The following is a 12,207-nucleotide window of genomic DNA, read 5'->3' on the forward strand; positions in this document are numbered from 1 at the left end:
TACAAAGTGAGTTCCAGGACAGCCAGGGCTATACAGAGAAACCCTGTCTCAAAAAAACAAAAAACAAAAAACAAAAAACAAAAAAAAAAGAAAAAAATGAAAAAAGAAAGAAGAAAGAAAGGAAGAGAGAAAGAAAGGGAGAGAGAGACAGAGAGAGAGAGACAGAGAGAGAACATTATAAATGGGCCAGTGGTGTCGGCTGCAGATTGCTGAACAATTGGGACTATCTATGCAGCAACATTAACAGTGTGTGCACCATACCTTACACCTCAACAAAGTTAATATGCTTGTCTATATGGAAGACACTGCTTGAGGGGTGCATTGTCCATGGGTGCCCAAGTGTCCCCATCCCTGGGGCTGAGCACCCAGCAGGTGGGTGTCAAGCTATAAAACTTGGGCTTTCTCAAGGTTTGGAAAAGGCTGAGTTGAAAGTCAAAAGCCGTCAGCAAAATGCATCTCGGAAGACAAGGGTGGGGGCCCATCCTAACAGATGCCACAAGCGCCTGGCACAATGCAGCTAACATTGACATCTCAGGGAACATAATCCTGGGAACAGCGGAACAGAGACCAGGCCCTATAGCCCAGACTTTCTCTTCTGCTTTTTCTGCAACTCCACATTGGAGCTATGTCTCCCAGGATTTCTTATGAATCACTCACAAATGAGAGGAGAGAACGGGAAAGGCCTGTGATCTGGCAGGGATGCTTGGGCAGACAGTCGTCGGCCCTAATGTCCCAGTAAGGCAGGCAAGGGAAGGGTTAAAGGCCACTGCAGGGGGCCTGTGGGGGGGGACAGCAGCCAATTTGTAGAGGTCAGGAGGCCACTCCTTCTTCCCAGGTGAGATCAAATGCTGTAGGGACAAAGGGACAAAAGGGAAGGAGATTGACAGGGATGCTCTGGGGGACTGCACCCCAAGGGAATACCCCACCCCCACCCTGAGAACAAGTATGGCATGGGGGTCAAAGGTCAGGATGTTTGGTTTGGATTATGGCTCTCCTTTTTACCTGGAGAGCAAAGCAAGGCTTGGAGGCTTCCATTCAGACCTAGACCTGCTGGAGAAAGAAGCTTTGTGAGTTCCAGGGCTAGGAAGGCCACAGGTACCTCTGAACATCCCCGTAGAGGACTTGCCTGGGAGGCACCTGCAGTTGCCTCCAGCCTAAGGACCTCTTGAGCTCAGCCCATTGCCACAGAATCCAGGGCTCAAAGGATTTGAGATTTGACAGAGAACAATGTCAGCCAATTAGCTACCTTGTGCATGGAGCAGCCATGTCCCGGGTGGCCCCAGGTTCCCTCTGAATGTCAATTGCAGCTTTACTTATTTGCTTAAGCTATCCACCATCCAGTTATTAGATCTGAATTCATCTTTTAGGGTCAGTTTTGTTGTAGATTTAGGATGTGGCCCCAGGGCAAGGTACTCTGAGAAACCCTTACTCCCTCCCAGACGTGGGCATCTATCATGTCCAGCTGGGGAAGGGAGAGGTGTGTGTATCTGTCTGTCTGTCTGTCTGTCTGTCTGTCTGTCTGTGTGTGTGTGCGTGCTTTGGAACCCAGAGTCTTGATTCTCTCTGGGACTGGGATTGTGAACAGTTTGTGAGCCAACCAATATCAACACTAGAAACCTAACTTGGATCTTTGGGGAGAAGTGTGCATGCTCTTCCCATCTAAGCCACCTCTCCAGCCCAAACTTCACATTGTTCTAAGACTGGGTCTCTTACTCCTGTTTCCCCCACCCACCCCCTACCCCTGCAGCCGCCACAGCTCTGGAATTCTGGAGATCAGCTTTGATGTGTGGCTGCTGAGAATTGAACTTGGGTCTTCAGGCTTGTGCCACAAGCACTTTACTCACTGAGCCATCCATCTCCCCAGGCCCCGGAAGAGCTGCTCTTGTTTGTACTAGATCATTTGCTTAGAAGAATCTCCATGAAGACCCCAGGCTCAGTTTCTGCTCACAGGAGAAAGTCCTGCTCTCTAGTCTGCCCCGAGGGCCAAACACGGGACTCTTGGTGCACCTCGTCCAGTTTTGTGCAGTGCTTTAGCAGGGCCAGAGAGCCCATCTAGTGGCCAGGGCAGAACCCTGTCCCTGGCTGCATCTGGGCTTCAGCTCAGGAATGTGAAATTGTCTTGTTAGTTTTTGAAGTAACAACAGTTCCTGCCCAGCTCCAAGAGTGGCGCTCCCTCCCACTTTTTGTTCTGTTTCAGGTTTTTTTCCTGAGTTTTGTTTGTTTGGTTTGGTTTTGGTGTTTTGTTTTATTTTGTTTTGTTTTGTTTTGTTGGCTTTTTGGTTTGGGGGGGTTATTTTTGTTTTGGGGGGGTTGTTTGTTTGTTTTTGTGGTTTTGAGATGGGGTCTCAAATGTAGCCTGACTGTTTCACTCTATAGATCTGATGAACTAGATGACCTTGAACTCCTGGCCAGTCACCTGCCTCAGCTTTCTGAGTTCTGGGATTAAAGGTGTGTGTCACCACACCTAGCAGGTTCCACCTTTTTCTTATACCCTGACCCTGGAGTCCATGCTCCATGTCTTGATTTTCTTCCAGATCCTTCTATGAATCCACTCTGTGTGTTAACACCAAGGACCACAGCCCATTGGCCAGACTCTCCCAAGGCTTCTCCGAGACCGTTGAGACCGTCGTTAGTTTACCACAGTTCTGAGGCCTGTCTTTTTTTTTTTTTTCTTTGTTATGTGAGGACAGACTCCCTCCTTCCATGTAGCCTTAGCTTACCTAGAAGTTGCAATATAGTCCAGGCTCGCCTCGAACTCACAGAGATGTCTGTCTACATCCCAAGTGCTAGGAGTAGAGGCCTGTGCTACCATGACCATTTCCATTAACAGGTAAGGACACTGAGGCCTGAAGGGTTCGTAGGCCCACTACCACTTGAGATTCCCATGTTGCAGAATCTCGACTGGGTTTGTGTTCAAGTTCAGCTGGCCCTCAGAATTTCACTAAGGTCGGCTCTCAACAGGGTGGGCATCTGTATGCAAGAGTTTCTGCAGCTGTGGTCCTGGATGACATTGGCCTGTTCCTCAATTGTCCCTAAGGCATCCACACACTCTCTTGGCCCAGGGTCTTCCTCTGGGCCCTATCCATGGACCCTTTTCCGCACCCTCCAGTTGGAAAGAGCTCTTCCCCTTACTCCAGGCCCAGCCGTGGTGTCACTGGGCTTGCACGCTCTTGTTTTACAACCCTAGCCTGCTTCCTTCAGCCCTCTCTTACCCAGAGAGGTTTTCCTGCACTTCTAACCACCTGCCTTCTTGGCCTTGGAAGCCCCTGCTCCCACCCTCTCTCAGGCTGTGAATGGACCGGTTGCTTCAGATGCTGCCCTGCCCTCCCCTCCTCACACAGAGGGAGCCTGAGTGTATGCATCCTGGGCAAGCACTGGGCCTCCATTGTAGTCTTCCTGGCCTGGGCTGAGCCTCTGTCTTCCCCTTCCATACAGAGCAGAGCCTAGTAGAGTGTGGAGGGGGGTGGAGGGGCATAATATGGTAATGGAGACCCTGTTAATTGCTTCCAAATGGCCAATTGCAGCCGTTTGACTAATTGGTCTCTTCCAGCTCCACCTCCCTGCCTGGACACCCCCAGACCTGGCCAAAGCCTGCTTAACACTGCTCCCAGGGCCTCTGCTCCGGAAGTTCCCTCCTCTGATCTCTCTGGTTCTTGGGCCCACCTCCAGCCCTTACACCTACAGAGAAACTCAGGAGAGGAGAGGCAGGGGAGAGCACCCTGTGATATCCCTGACTTGTGGCCCCAAACTCATTCTTGACTCCACCACCAAAAGCAGGGGAAAGAGACCCATTATGCTTGCTGGGTGCTGACCTAGGGCCACTGTACCTCTGAAATCCTAAAAGCAGCCCAAACCAAGCTCAGAGAGGTGAGCTAACTGGCTCAGCAGCACACAGATGGGGGGTGGGAGTGAGGGTCAGCCTGCTGGAGTCACCTGTCATCTGGAGGCATCAGCCCTTTGTCCTCAGTAGGCTGGGGCTAACTTAAGCATCCTTCATTTGAGTCCCTGGTACTTTGCCTTTGCCTCTGGTACTGCATGGGTGCTACTCTAAAGCCCAGGCTCCTTCAGTGGAGCCTTTCCTTCTTGTTGTGGGGACCAGCCAGACACCCTCCACAGGTGCAGTGGGGCAACATGGAAGATGAGGAAGGACCACACCAGGGTGCAGGTGGGCTTTTTCAGCCAGCCTAGGACCATGAATGGCAATGGTGTGTCTTCATACACAGTACAGGTTGGTTCTAAGTCCCATCCACACCCACATGAGGCAGAGTGAACTCTTCCCCAAGTTCGGCGGCTACATCCTGTGGGCTCTTCATCCCACATGTCCCGGTAGCTCTGAGTAGGGAAGAATGTCCCTGTGGAACTTGAGCCTACATGTGCCCAAGAACAGTAGGCGCTGCTAGATAGTGACTGTATCTCTTCCCCAACATGCTTGAGAAACCTTGGGGTGGGTTCTGCCCCAGATGTAGAAATGGCAGTTTGGGCAACAGGTCAGAAGGAGGGTCTCATTGCCCACCCTCACAGTGGCACACTTCCTCCAACAAGGCCACAGCTCCTAATAGTGCCTTTCCCTGTGGCAAGCATATTCAAACCACCACAGTGCATGTGTTTTAAAATTTATTTTTATGTGTACGGATATCTTTTGCCTGCATGTAGATGTTTATACCAGATATGTGCCTGGTGTCTCCCTAGGCCAGAAGATAGTGTCAGATCTCCTAAAACAGGAGTTACAGACATTTGAGAGCCACCATGTGGGTGCTGGGAACTGAACCCATGTCCTCTACAAGAACAGCTAGTGCTCTTAACCCATGAGCCATCTCTCCAGTCCCTTTCTTAGATTTGTTTGTTTTTAAGACAGGATCTCAAGGCTGAGGCCGGCTTCAGATCTACTTTGTAGCCTTGACCCCAGGATTCTGCTTCCACATCTCCAGGGCTGACATGCAGCAGGCCTGTTCTAGCACACCTGGCTTCTGCACTTCTCTTGGCCAGGCACAGGAAGGTAGCTGGATCCAGATGCCCTCTGGATTCTTTTGTGACATCTTAGGAGCTTAGGTTGGTCATCGAGACACAGGGCTGTCCCCTGTAAAGCAGGTTCCATCAGTGACTCCAGGGTTTTAGCAGTTCAGTGGCGTAGTCTTCAGACTGCTTAAGATTTCTCAGGGGCTAGGCATGGGGCAGAGACCCTGCAGACCCTGGCTAGAACAGAGGCCCTGGGAGACGGTTGAGGGTGCTCAGCTGTGGGGGACATGTGCATTCAGCATGCTGAAGAGGGCCTGCTACCCTAAATGAGGATCTCAGGGTGGAAAATGCCCCAGTGTGTGCTAGTAATAGCTTCTGTATCGTGGAGGTCCCCCCACCCCAACACTTCTCAGGATCTCACATCAACAAGGGCTTCCCACCAGACTCCTCCCAAGAGCTTAGGATCAACTTAGGAACCAATGCTGTGACCCATGCCACAGGGTCCTCAGGCACTCTTGAGGGTAGTTGCTGGCCAGGGGACCGTTGGAAGCACAGGATGTGGGGTGGGATCTTTTCTGATACCTCAGGAAGTCCTTCTTCTTTGAGGCCCTTGGAAGATAAGGAACTGAGGTCAAGAGCTCAGGGTCCAGGGAGCTCTGGAATACCCTGAACCTGGACTCCCCCTCAGCCTGCCAGGTGGGCATGCAGGCACCATTGTGGGATCTTCTTTCCCTTCGGTTCTGTTGCCCTCTGTATCTCCACATTCCTCCCCCTCTCCACTGCTCTCCTCCTTCTTTCTCTTCAGCCAAATCTGTCACCTGCCTCACCCACCTTTATTTCTGTCTCTGCCTAGATCTCCTGGGCTCTAAGGCTCTGTGACTCTATTGTCTCTGCTCCTATCTGTGCAGTCCCCTCTCTGGACCACCGCTGGGACAGACCACTCCCGCTCAAGGTGTGCAAACTTCCTGTGCTACCTTCTGGTCAGGTAGCTTCGAGACTTAGAGTCCCTGGGCCGTTGGGACACAAGACTGGACGCCTGAGGACCGCTCTGCGGTGTAAGAAGCGACCTGCACGAACCGAACCCCGGGCTCCCCACGCACCGCCCTCCGCAATCGCTCTGGATTAGGCGCCGCCTTTCATGAGCGTTTGTCAGCTAGACTTCCCCGCAAGTTGCTTGCGCAGACATCAGTCATCCACAGTTCCATTGTGCACCCAGGATTGATGTAAGGCGGGAGGGGGTGACAGGGCCTGGGGGCGGTTGCCTTTAGGCCTCGCTCTATAATTTTCCGAGGCATAATTGGTCTGGGGGCGGGATCGGGGCGGGGACCTTTCAGAGGCGGGAGGGGGCTCGGGGCGCACGGCGGAGGAGCGGCGGCCCGACGGCTCTGGCCCAGGAGCTGTGCGCAGGCGACGCCCGGCCTGAGTCCCGCGCCCCCGCCAGGGACCACGACCGCCTTTTGTTGTCAAGCGCCCTTTCTTCAGAACTGTGTTCGGCAAAGAAACACACCCCCATTCCTGGGTGAAAATTCAAATTCGTCTCTCTCCATCTCTCTCTCCTCTTCCTTGTCTTCTCTCCACTATCTCTTCCCCTCTCTCTCCTGCTCCACCCGTCCTTATCTCCATCTCCACCTCTTTCCATCTCTCCCTGTCTCCCCTCCTCTTCCTCCCTCCCCTGTCTCCCACCTCTTCCCTGTCCCCCTCTCCCTCCCTCCCTCTCCTAGCCACAGTCGAGCCGGCCTGGCGCGCGGGCGTGTGCTCCCAGCGCCGCGTCTTCGTGAGCCCCGCGCTGGCGCAGCCGCCGCTGCGGGCGGGCGCGATGCCGGGATGGGCCTGATCTGGCTTCTGCTGCTCAGCTTGCTGGAACCCAGCTGGCCAACTACGGGGCCCGGGACGCGACTACGACGCGATGCGGGCGGCCGTGGTGGCGTTTACGAGCACCTCGGCGGGGCGCCACGGCGCCGCAAGCTCTACTGCGCTACCAAGTACCACCTCCAGCTGCACCCGAGCGGCCGCGTGAACGGCAGCCTTGAGAACAGCGCCTATAGTGAGTGTTCAGGTCTGGACAGGGAGGGGAGGGTGGCGGAAGGGACCGGAGGGCTCGGTCCCCTGCCGCCACGTCCTGGATAGGAGCGGAGCTGAGGTCGGTCCGAAGGCGCCGCCGCGGTCCCAGCTACCGAACTCAGCAAGCTGCCCCGCCCGTCCCGCTCCCCCAGGAGCTGCGCGGGAGGCGACCCCGGTTCTGACACGTTTCTATTTCTCAGTGAAAAGCCGTTGGACAAGGATTTATCGCCCTCTTTATTGTTTTGACGACCCTGGGGTGCATGGCCAGTCCCTTTCGTTCTCTTTGCTCTCAGCCGATGCGCGGAGGACACTCCACTAGGCAGAGCTCGGTTTCCGCAACGCGGCGTCTGACGACAGGCTTGTCCCTCGTCCTGCGCCCTGCAAGAGAGCGCGACAGGACAAACAGGCGTCCCCGCGTGTTCCGGATGCAGCTGACACGCACCCACCGCCCGCAGCTCGATCATACCCAGGGCCAGTTCCCGAGTATTGCAGGGTTTGGCTTCTTCAGTTGGGTACCCACCAGCGGAGCTGGACCAGGAGCGTTGCGCGCCGCGTGGGAGGGAAGCCGCGCAAAACTCACCGCGCCCGGGGCGCAGGAAACCGAGCGGGGAGCGCGGGCGGCGGGGGGTTGGGGGGGAACCGCAGCTTCCTCCTGCAAAGCCGCAGCCCCGCGGGGGCGTCCTGGAGACTAGACCCTGTCGGACCTGGAGCGCGGGGCTCCTCATGCCACCACTCCCCATTTGCTGGATCCCGGGCGGCCCCAGATGTAGAGGAGGGGCACATTCGCTGCCACCTAGGGGCACTCAGTTGGGTGCTCGTCTGGCGCCAGCTGTAGAGGTCTCATCCTGCACCCCTCCAAACCGTGGCTAGGGCAGAATCTCAACTGATCCCGGTAATCCGGATCATGCTGGGTCCCAGCGGCCGCTCCCTAGAAAGGGAGTGAATCCTCGACCCACTATCCTGGGGGTCTTTGATCTCCCCTCCCCTCCCAAAAGCACTATACTGTTCACGGCAAAGCGCTGGTAGAAGTTTGGTTGGTTTTGTATTTTGTTTGTTTTGTGTGCCACAGTGAGTGTGTGGAGGTCATTGAGCCACTAGCTGGAGTCCGGTCTCTACTTCCATCATGTGGGTCTCTCGATCAAGCTCTGGTGATCAGTCTCGGCAACTTCTCTGCCATCTGCGCTGAGAGATCGTTAACTTTTGTACCTACTCTTAGGCCTGGGTGAGCCCTGTCACCTTTCCTCAGAACCCAGGCCCTTTTCTTTGGCAGGCTACCTCTCAGCACACATCTTTGGATCCCTTGCTGCCAGTGGGGGTGACACTATGACTGGGCTGCAAACCCTGGCTTCCCTAAGAGTCTCGGCCACCTCCCTTTCTGGGTCTCCATCTGCTCTGGGGTTTGGATCTCCCAAACCATTATGTGTGGCTTAAGATACTTGATGCTTGTGAGACCTAGGCATTCACAAGATTGCACAAAATACAGACTGGGTCAATCTGTCCAGGTTGCACCCAAGGTGCATGTCAGAGGCAGAACATTCCCATCATGTCTTCTCCTGAGGTTAGGATTAATGTCTCCGGCACAGTGGCTGGATGCCCCTTTCCTTACCGCCTGCCCAGTATTTTCTTCCTACCAGGACTTCCAACCCGACCTGTCCCAGTTTCCTGAGCCTGGAGGGGGAAGCTGGCTCAGGCTGAGGTTCTGCTTAGGTCGTTGATGGACTCTTCCTGACTCTTTCCAGGCATCCTGGAGATTACTGCGGTGGAAGTGGGCGTGGTGGCCATCAAAGGGCTCTTTTCTGGGCGGTACCTGGCCATGAACAAGAGAGGACGGCTGTATGCTTCGGTGAGTTCCATTACTAGTGGGCAGGTGCTGATGGAATAGCCATCTGGCTTGAGCATCTGATTGGGGGACAGAAGAGGACATGAGAGATAGAATGCTTGGCCCCCAGGTCATGCCAGACTCAAGCTCGTCCAGATCCCTCCTGGGCTTCTGAGTGCCTGCCCAACACAGACTTTAGGTGCTCAGGAAAATGCCCTTCCCACCTGTCTGAAGTCAGTCTCTTTCTCTAAACGTCGAAATGGTGGAGACAGGAAGTGAGCATGGCAGCAGGGTCCCAAACCTCCATGGTGTGAGTAGCCACCATAGCTGCAGTTGAGGGAGAGCAGGTCATGGCAAACCTGCCCTGCATCTGTGGAAGGAGGAAGGTTGGTGCTTGGCCTGTTCTTCTCAGGGTGGGAAGGCAACAGTTGTCTGGCTTAGCAGGAGACTAAAGGCTGGAGAAATGGCTGTCAGTCTAGTACTGGTTGCACAGCATGAGAACCTGAGCGTCTCCAGCTCCATGGGTCTCCAGCACCCATGTATCAAGCCAGGACAAAGCGTGGTCATCCCAGGGCAAGGGGAGGAGGCAGGATGGCTCTCGGGTTCCCCAGCTAACCTAGCTGAATTGGCCTCCCTGCTCATGGACAGGCAACAGGAGGAGCTCAGGAGTCTCCATTCTCCTGAGGTGTGACAGAAACACACTCTTGCCTGAGTGATGGGTCTTAGCTGCTGCAGAGCTGGGCTGGTGATTTCCCTGACTCTTAGACTCTGTGTCCTGACCCACTCTAATGAGTGAACTCAGTTGACTTTACAATGAACCTGACTATCCCCCAGAAACTCTGCCTTAGAGTGAGGTTTCAGGTACACTCAATGACAGATCTGTCTGCCCACAGGGAAGAATATGATGTGCTCTCTTGGCTTCAGGGGAGCAGGGATGATGAGGTCAGGGGTCTCGCTGGTTGAAGTAGAACTTTCCAGATAACCCATCAGGGATGGTCACACAGACTTGCAGACAGGCCCCAGCTTCTTTCAGCTGCTGGCTGGTGTCTAAGGCCTCTTCCTGTAGGCCTGTCCCTGGGTGTCCTGGGTGAGTAGTGTGGCTGCCTATGTGCTATATCCATGGGCCAGTGACATTCCATAGTCAATCCCCACCTCCTGGAAGTCATCGACCACAGCTGCCCACAGCTCCCTCTACTGTAAAAACAGGCTGAATGAAGTCAGCTCATCCTTCATGACAGTCTGTCCATTCATTGTCTATCATCCATCCATCCATCCATCCATCCATTCATCCATCTATCCACCCATCTACTCAGCCTGCCATCTATCCACCCACCTACACACTCAGTCATCTACCCACACTTCCATCTATATACTCGTTCATACATCCCAACCTATCATCCATCCATCTATCCACCCATGTACCATCCTTATACCCAATTATCTAACCACTGATACATTTATTTGTCTATCCACCTACACAGTCACTCAACCACCCAGCAACATACCTAGCTACACATCTACCCATCACATCCACCTGCCTGTCCAGCCACTCACCAACACATCCATTCATCCACCCTCTGACACACCAGCCAGCCAGCCACCTCCAGTATGCTCTGTCTACCACATACCAAGCACTGAGCCAAGTGCAATGCTGCAGCAAAAGGGGATAGTGGAAGGAAGTCACTTGGAGCAGGGCACAAGGTCGGATAGTCAAGCTGCCTAGACAGTGGCAGGTGTGGGCTGCTGGTCCAGGCAGCCTTAGGAGAAAGGGAGTCATTGGGGAGGTGTAGCCCCATTGACATCATGGCTCCAAGGCTGTTGACTATGGCTTCTGTCTCATAGGAGCACTACAACGCAGAGTGTGAGTTTGTGGAACGGATCCACGAGCTGGGCTACAATACGTATGCTTCCCGCCTGTACCGCACAGGGTCCAGTGGGCCAGGAGCTCGACGGCAACCTGGTGCCCAGAGACCTTGGTACGTGTCGGTGAATGGCAAGGGTCGGCCACGCAGGGGCTTCAAGACCCGCCGCACACAAAAGTCCTCTCTCTTCCTGCCCCGAGTGCTGGGCCACAAGGACCATGAGATGGTGCGGCTGCTGCAGAGTAGCCAGCCACGAGCCCCAGGAGAGGGCAGCCAGCCCAGGCAGCGGAGGCAGAAGAAGCAGAGCCCAGGTGATCATGGCAAGATGGAGACTTTGTCTACCAGGGCCACTCCAAGCACCCAGCTGCATACAGGTGGACTGGCTGTGGCCTGAGCGACCACCTGGAAAGCCCTCTGAGACCAACTCCAGTGGGCACCCAAGATCCACTTGGAACCCTGGCCTCCCCACCCTTGTCTTTGGGCTGGCTGCTTGGGGGACCAAGAACTTGCATGCCTTTTACAGCTTTCAAAGAGCAAGTGCCAGCTGCTAAGGGGCTTGAGTCAGAGACTCTGGAAGACTAGAAGTTAAAGATGTATGTGGAGTTACACGAGAGGGAATTCTTATTACAGGGGTCATCCTAATCCTGGGTGGAGCCCAGCCAATGGCAGACAGTCTTGGCAACCTGAGGCAGTGGACAGGAGGCTGTGATTCACACATTAAAGGTGTCTTTCTGTCTTGCTATTTAACAGCTGGGATACAGACTTAGCATGCCCTGAGGCTCCAACTGATATATTCTGTGGAGGGTGAGGAAGGCAGTGATCTGTCGGCTTCCCTGCAAGGTGTCAGATTGGCTGTGTCCTGGGAAAGGGCTGAGGTGCTACATGCAAGCATGTGTTTGTGGGTTCTTAAGTCTGCAAATACCCACAAGCATGTGTGTAGACGGGTGTTGGTGTATTCCTGAGAGCATGTGTGTGTGTGTGAAGCATGCACACAAACTGACTCTGGACTTTTGACTTCCAGGCCTCTGCCTCTGTGTGTGTGCCTGCACACGCGCACTCCTGTGTATGAAGTGTATATGTGTTTCTCTGGGAACTGTTTTTATCAGGTGAAATACTTCCTTTGTTCTTGCTACCCACCTCCAGGGCTCCAGGATCTCCAGATAGCCAACCCTAAGACAGGCCCAGCTTCCTCTGTATCTCTGTGATGAGAACCTTGGCATAGAGCTGCCCTCAGCCTCAGGATAGGGCTTATGTTCCCCGGAATGAGCCAGGCACCTCAACAGCTCCTGTGGAGGAATAGAGGACTGGGAAGTGTCTGTTGGCTAATATTTAAAACTGACCCAACAGGAGTCTGGGCCACTTCGGTAGCTGACCATCTTCCTGGGATCTGTCCCTTGCCCTTAGTCAAAGGCCAGTGGCTTCACACCGGGCCTGGGTTGGGAGGGAAGCAGGAACATTCATGTCCTGCTTAGTTCCTATTGACCATTTGACCCTGGTTGGTATAACACA

At 54.3% G+C, this 12,207-nt stretch overlaps 1 protein-coding gene across 1 annotated transcript; it reads left to right on the forward strand.

The window, feature by feature from the left end:
• Positions 1–6,123: 6,123 nt before the first annotated feature.
• Positions 6,124–11,447, forward strand: Fgf3 (fibroblast growth factor 3). Its single transcript, XM_021169056.2, has 4 exons — positions 6,124–6,179; positions 6,678–7,000; positions 8,757–8,860; positions 10,679–11,447. Exons 2-4 carry the CDS (start codon positions 6,781–6,783, stop codon positions 11,090–11,092), a joined length of 738 nt encoding a protein of 245 aa, XP_021024715.1. The 5' UTR covers positions 6,124–6,179; positions 6,678–6,780; the 3' UTR covers positions 11,093–11,447.
• Positions 11,448–12,207: the final 760 nt, after the last annotated feature.

Source organism: Mus caroli, chromosome 7 (genome assembly GCF_900094665.2).
Source record: "Mus caroli chromosome 7, CAROLI_EIJ_v1.1, whole genome shotgun sequence".
NCBI lineage: Eukaryota > Metazoa > Chordata > Mammalia > Rodentia > Muridae > Mus > Mus caroli.

Bases quoted from the DNA above. Each gene is read 5' to 3' on its own strand.
- Fgf3 (XM_021169056.2), top strand. From the start codon at position 6,781: ATGGGCCTGATCTGGCTTCTGCTGCTCAGCTTGCTGGAACCCAGCTGG. The intron at 7,001-8,756 runs GTGAGTGTTCAG...GACTCTTTCCAG, and splicing joins CCTTGAGAACAGCGCCTATA to GCATCCTGGAGATTACTGCG. The intron at 8,861-10,678 runs GTGAGTTCCATT...TCTGTCTCATAG, and splicing joins GAGGACGGCTGTATGCTTCG to GAGCACTACAACGCAGAGTG.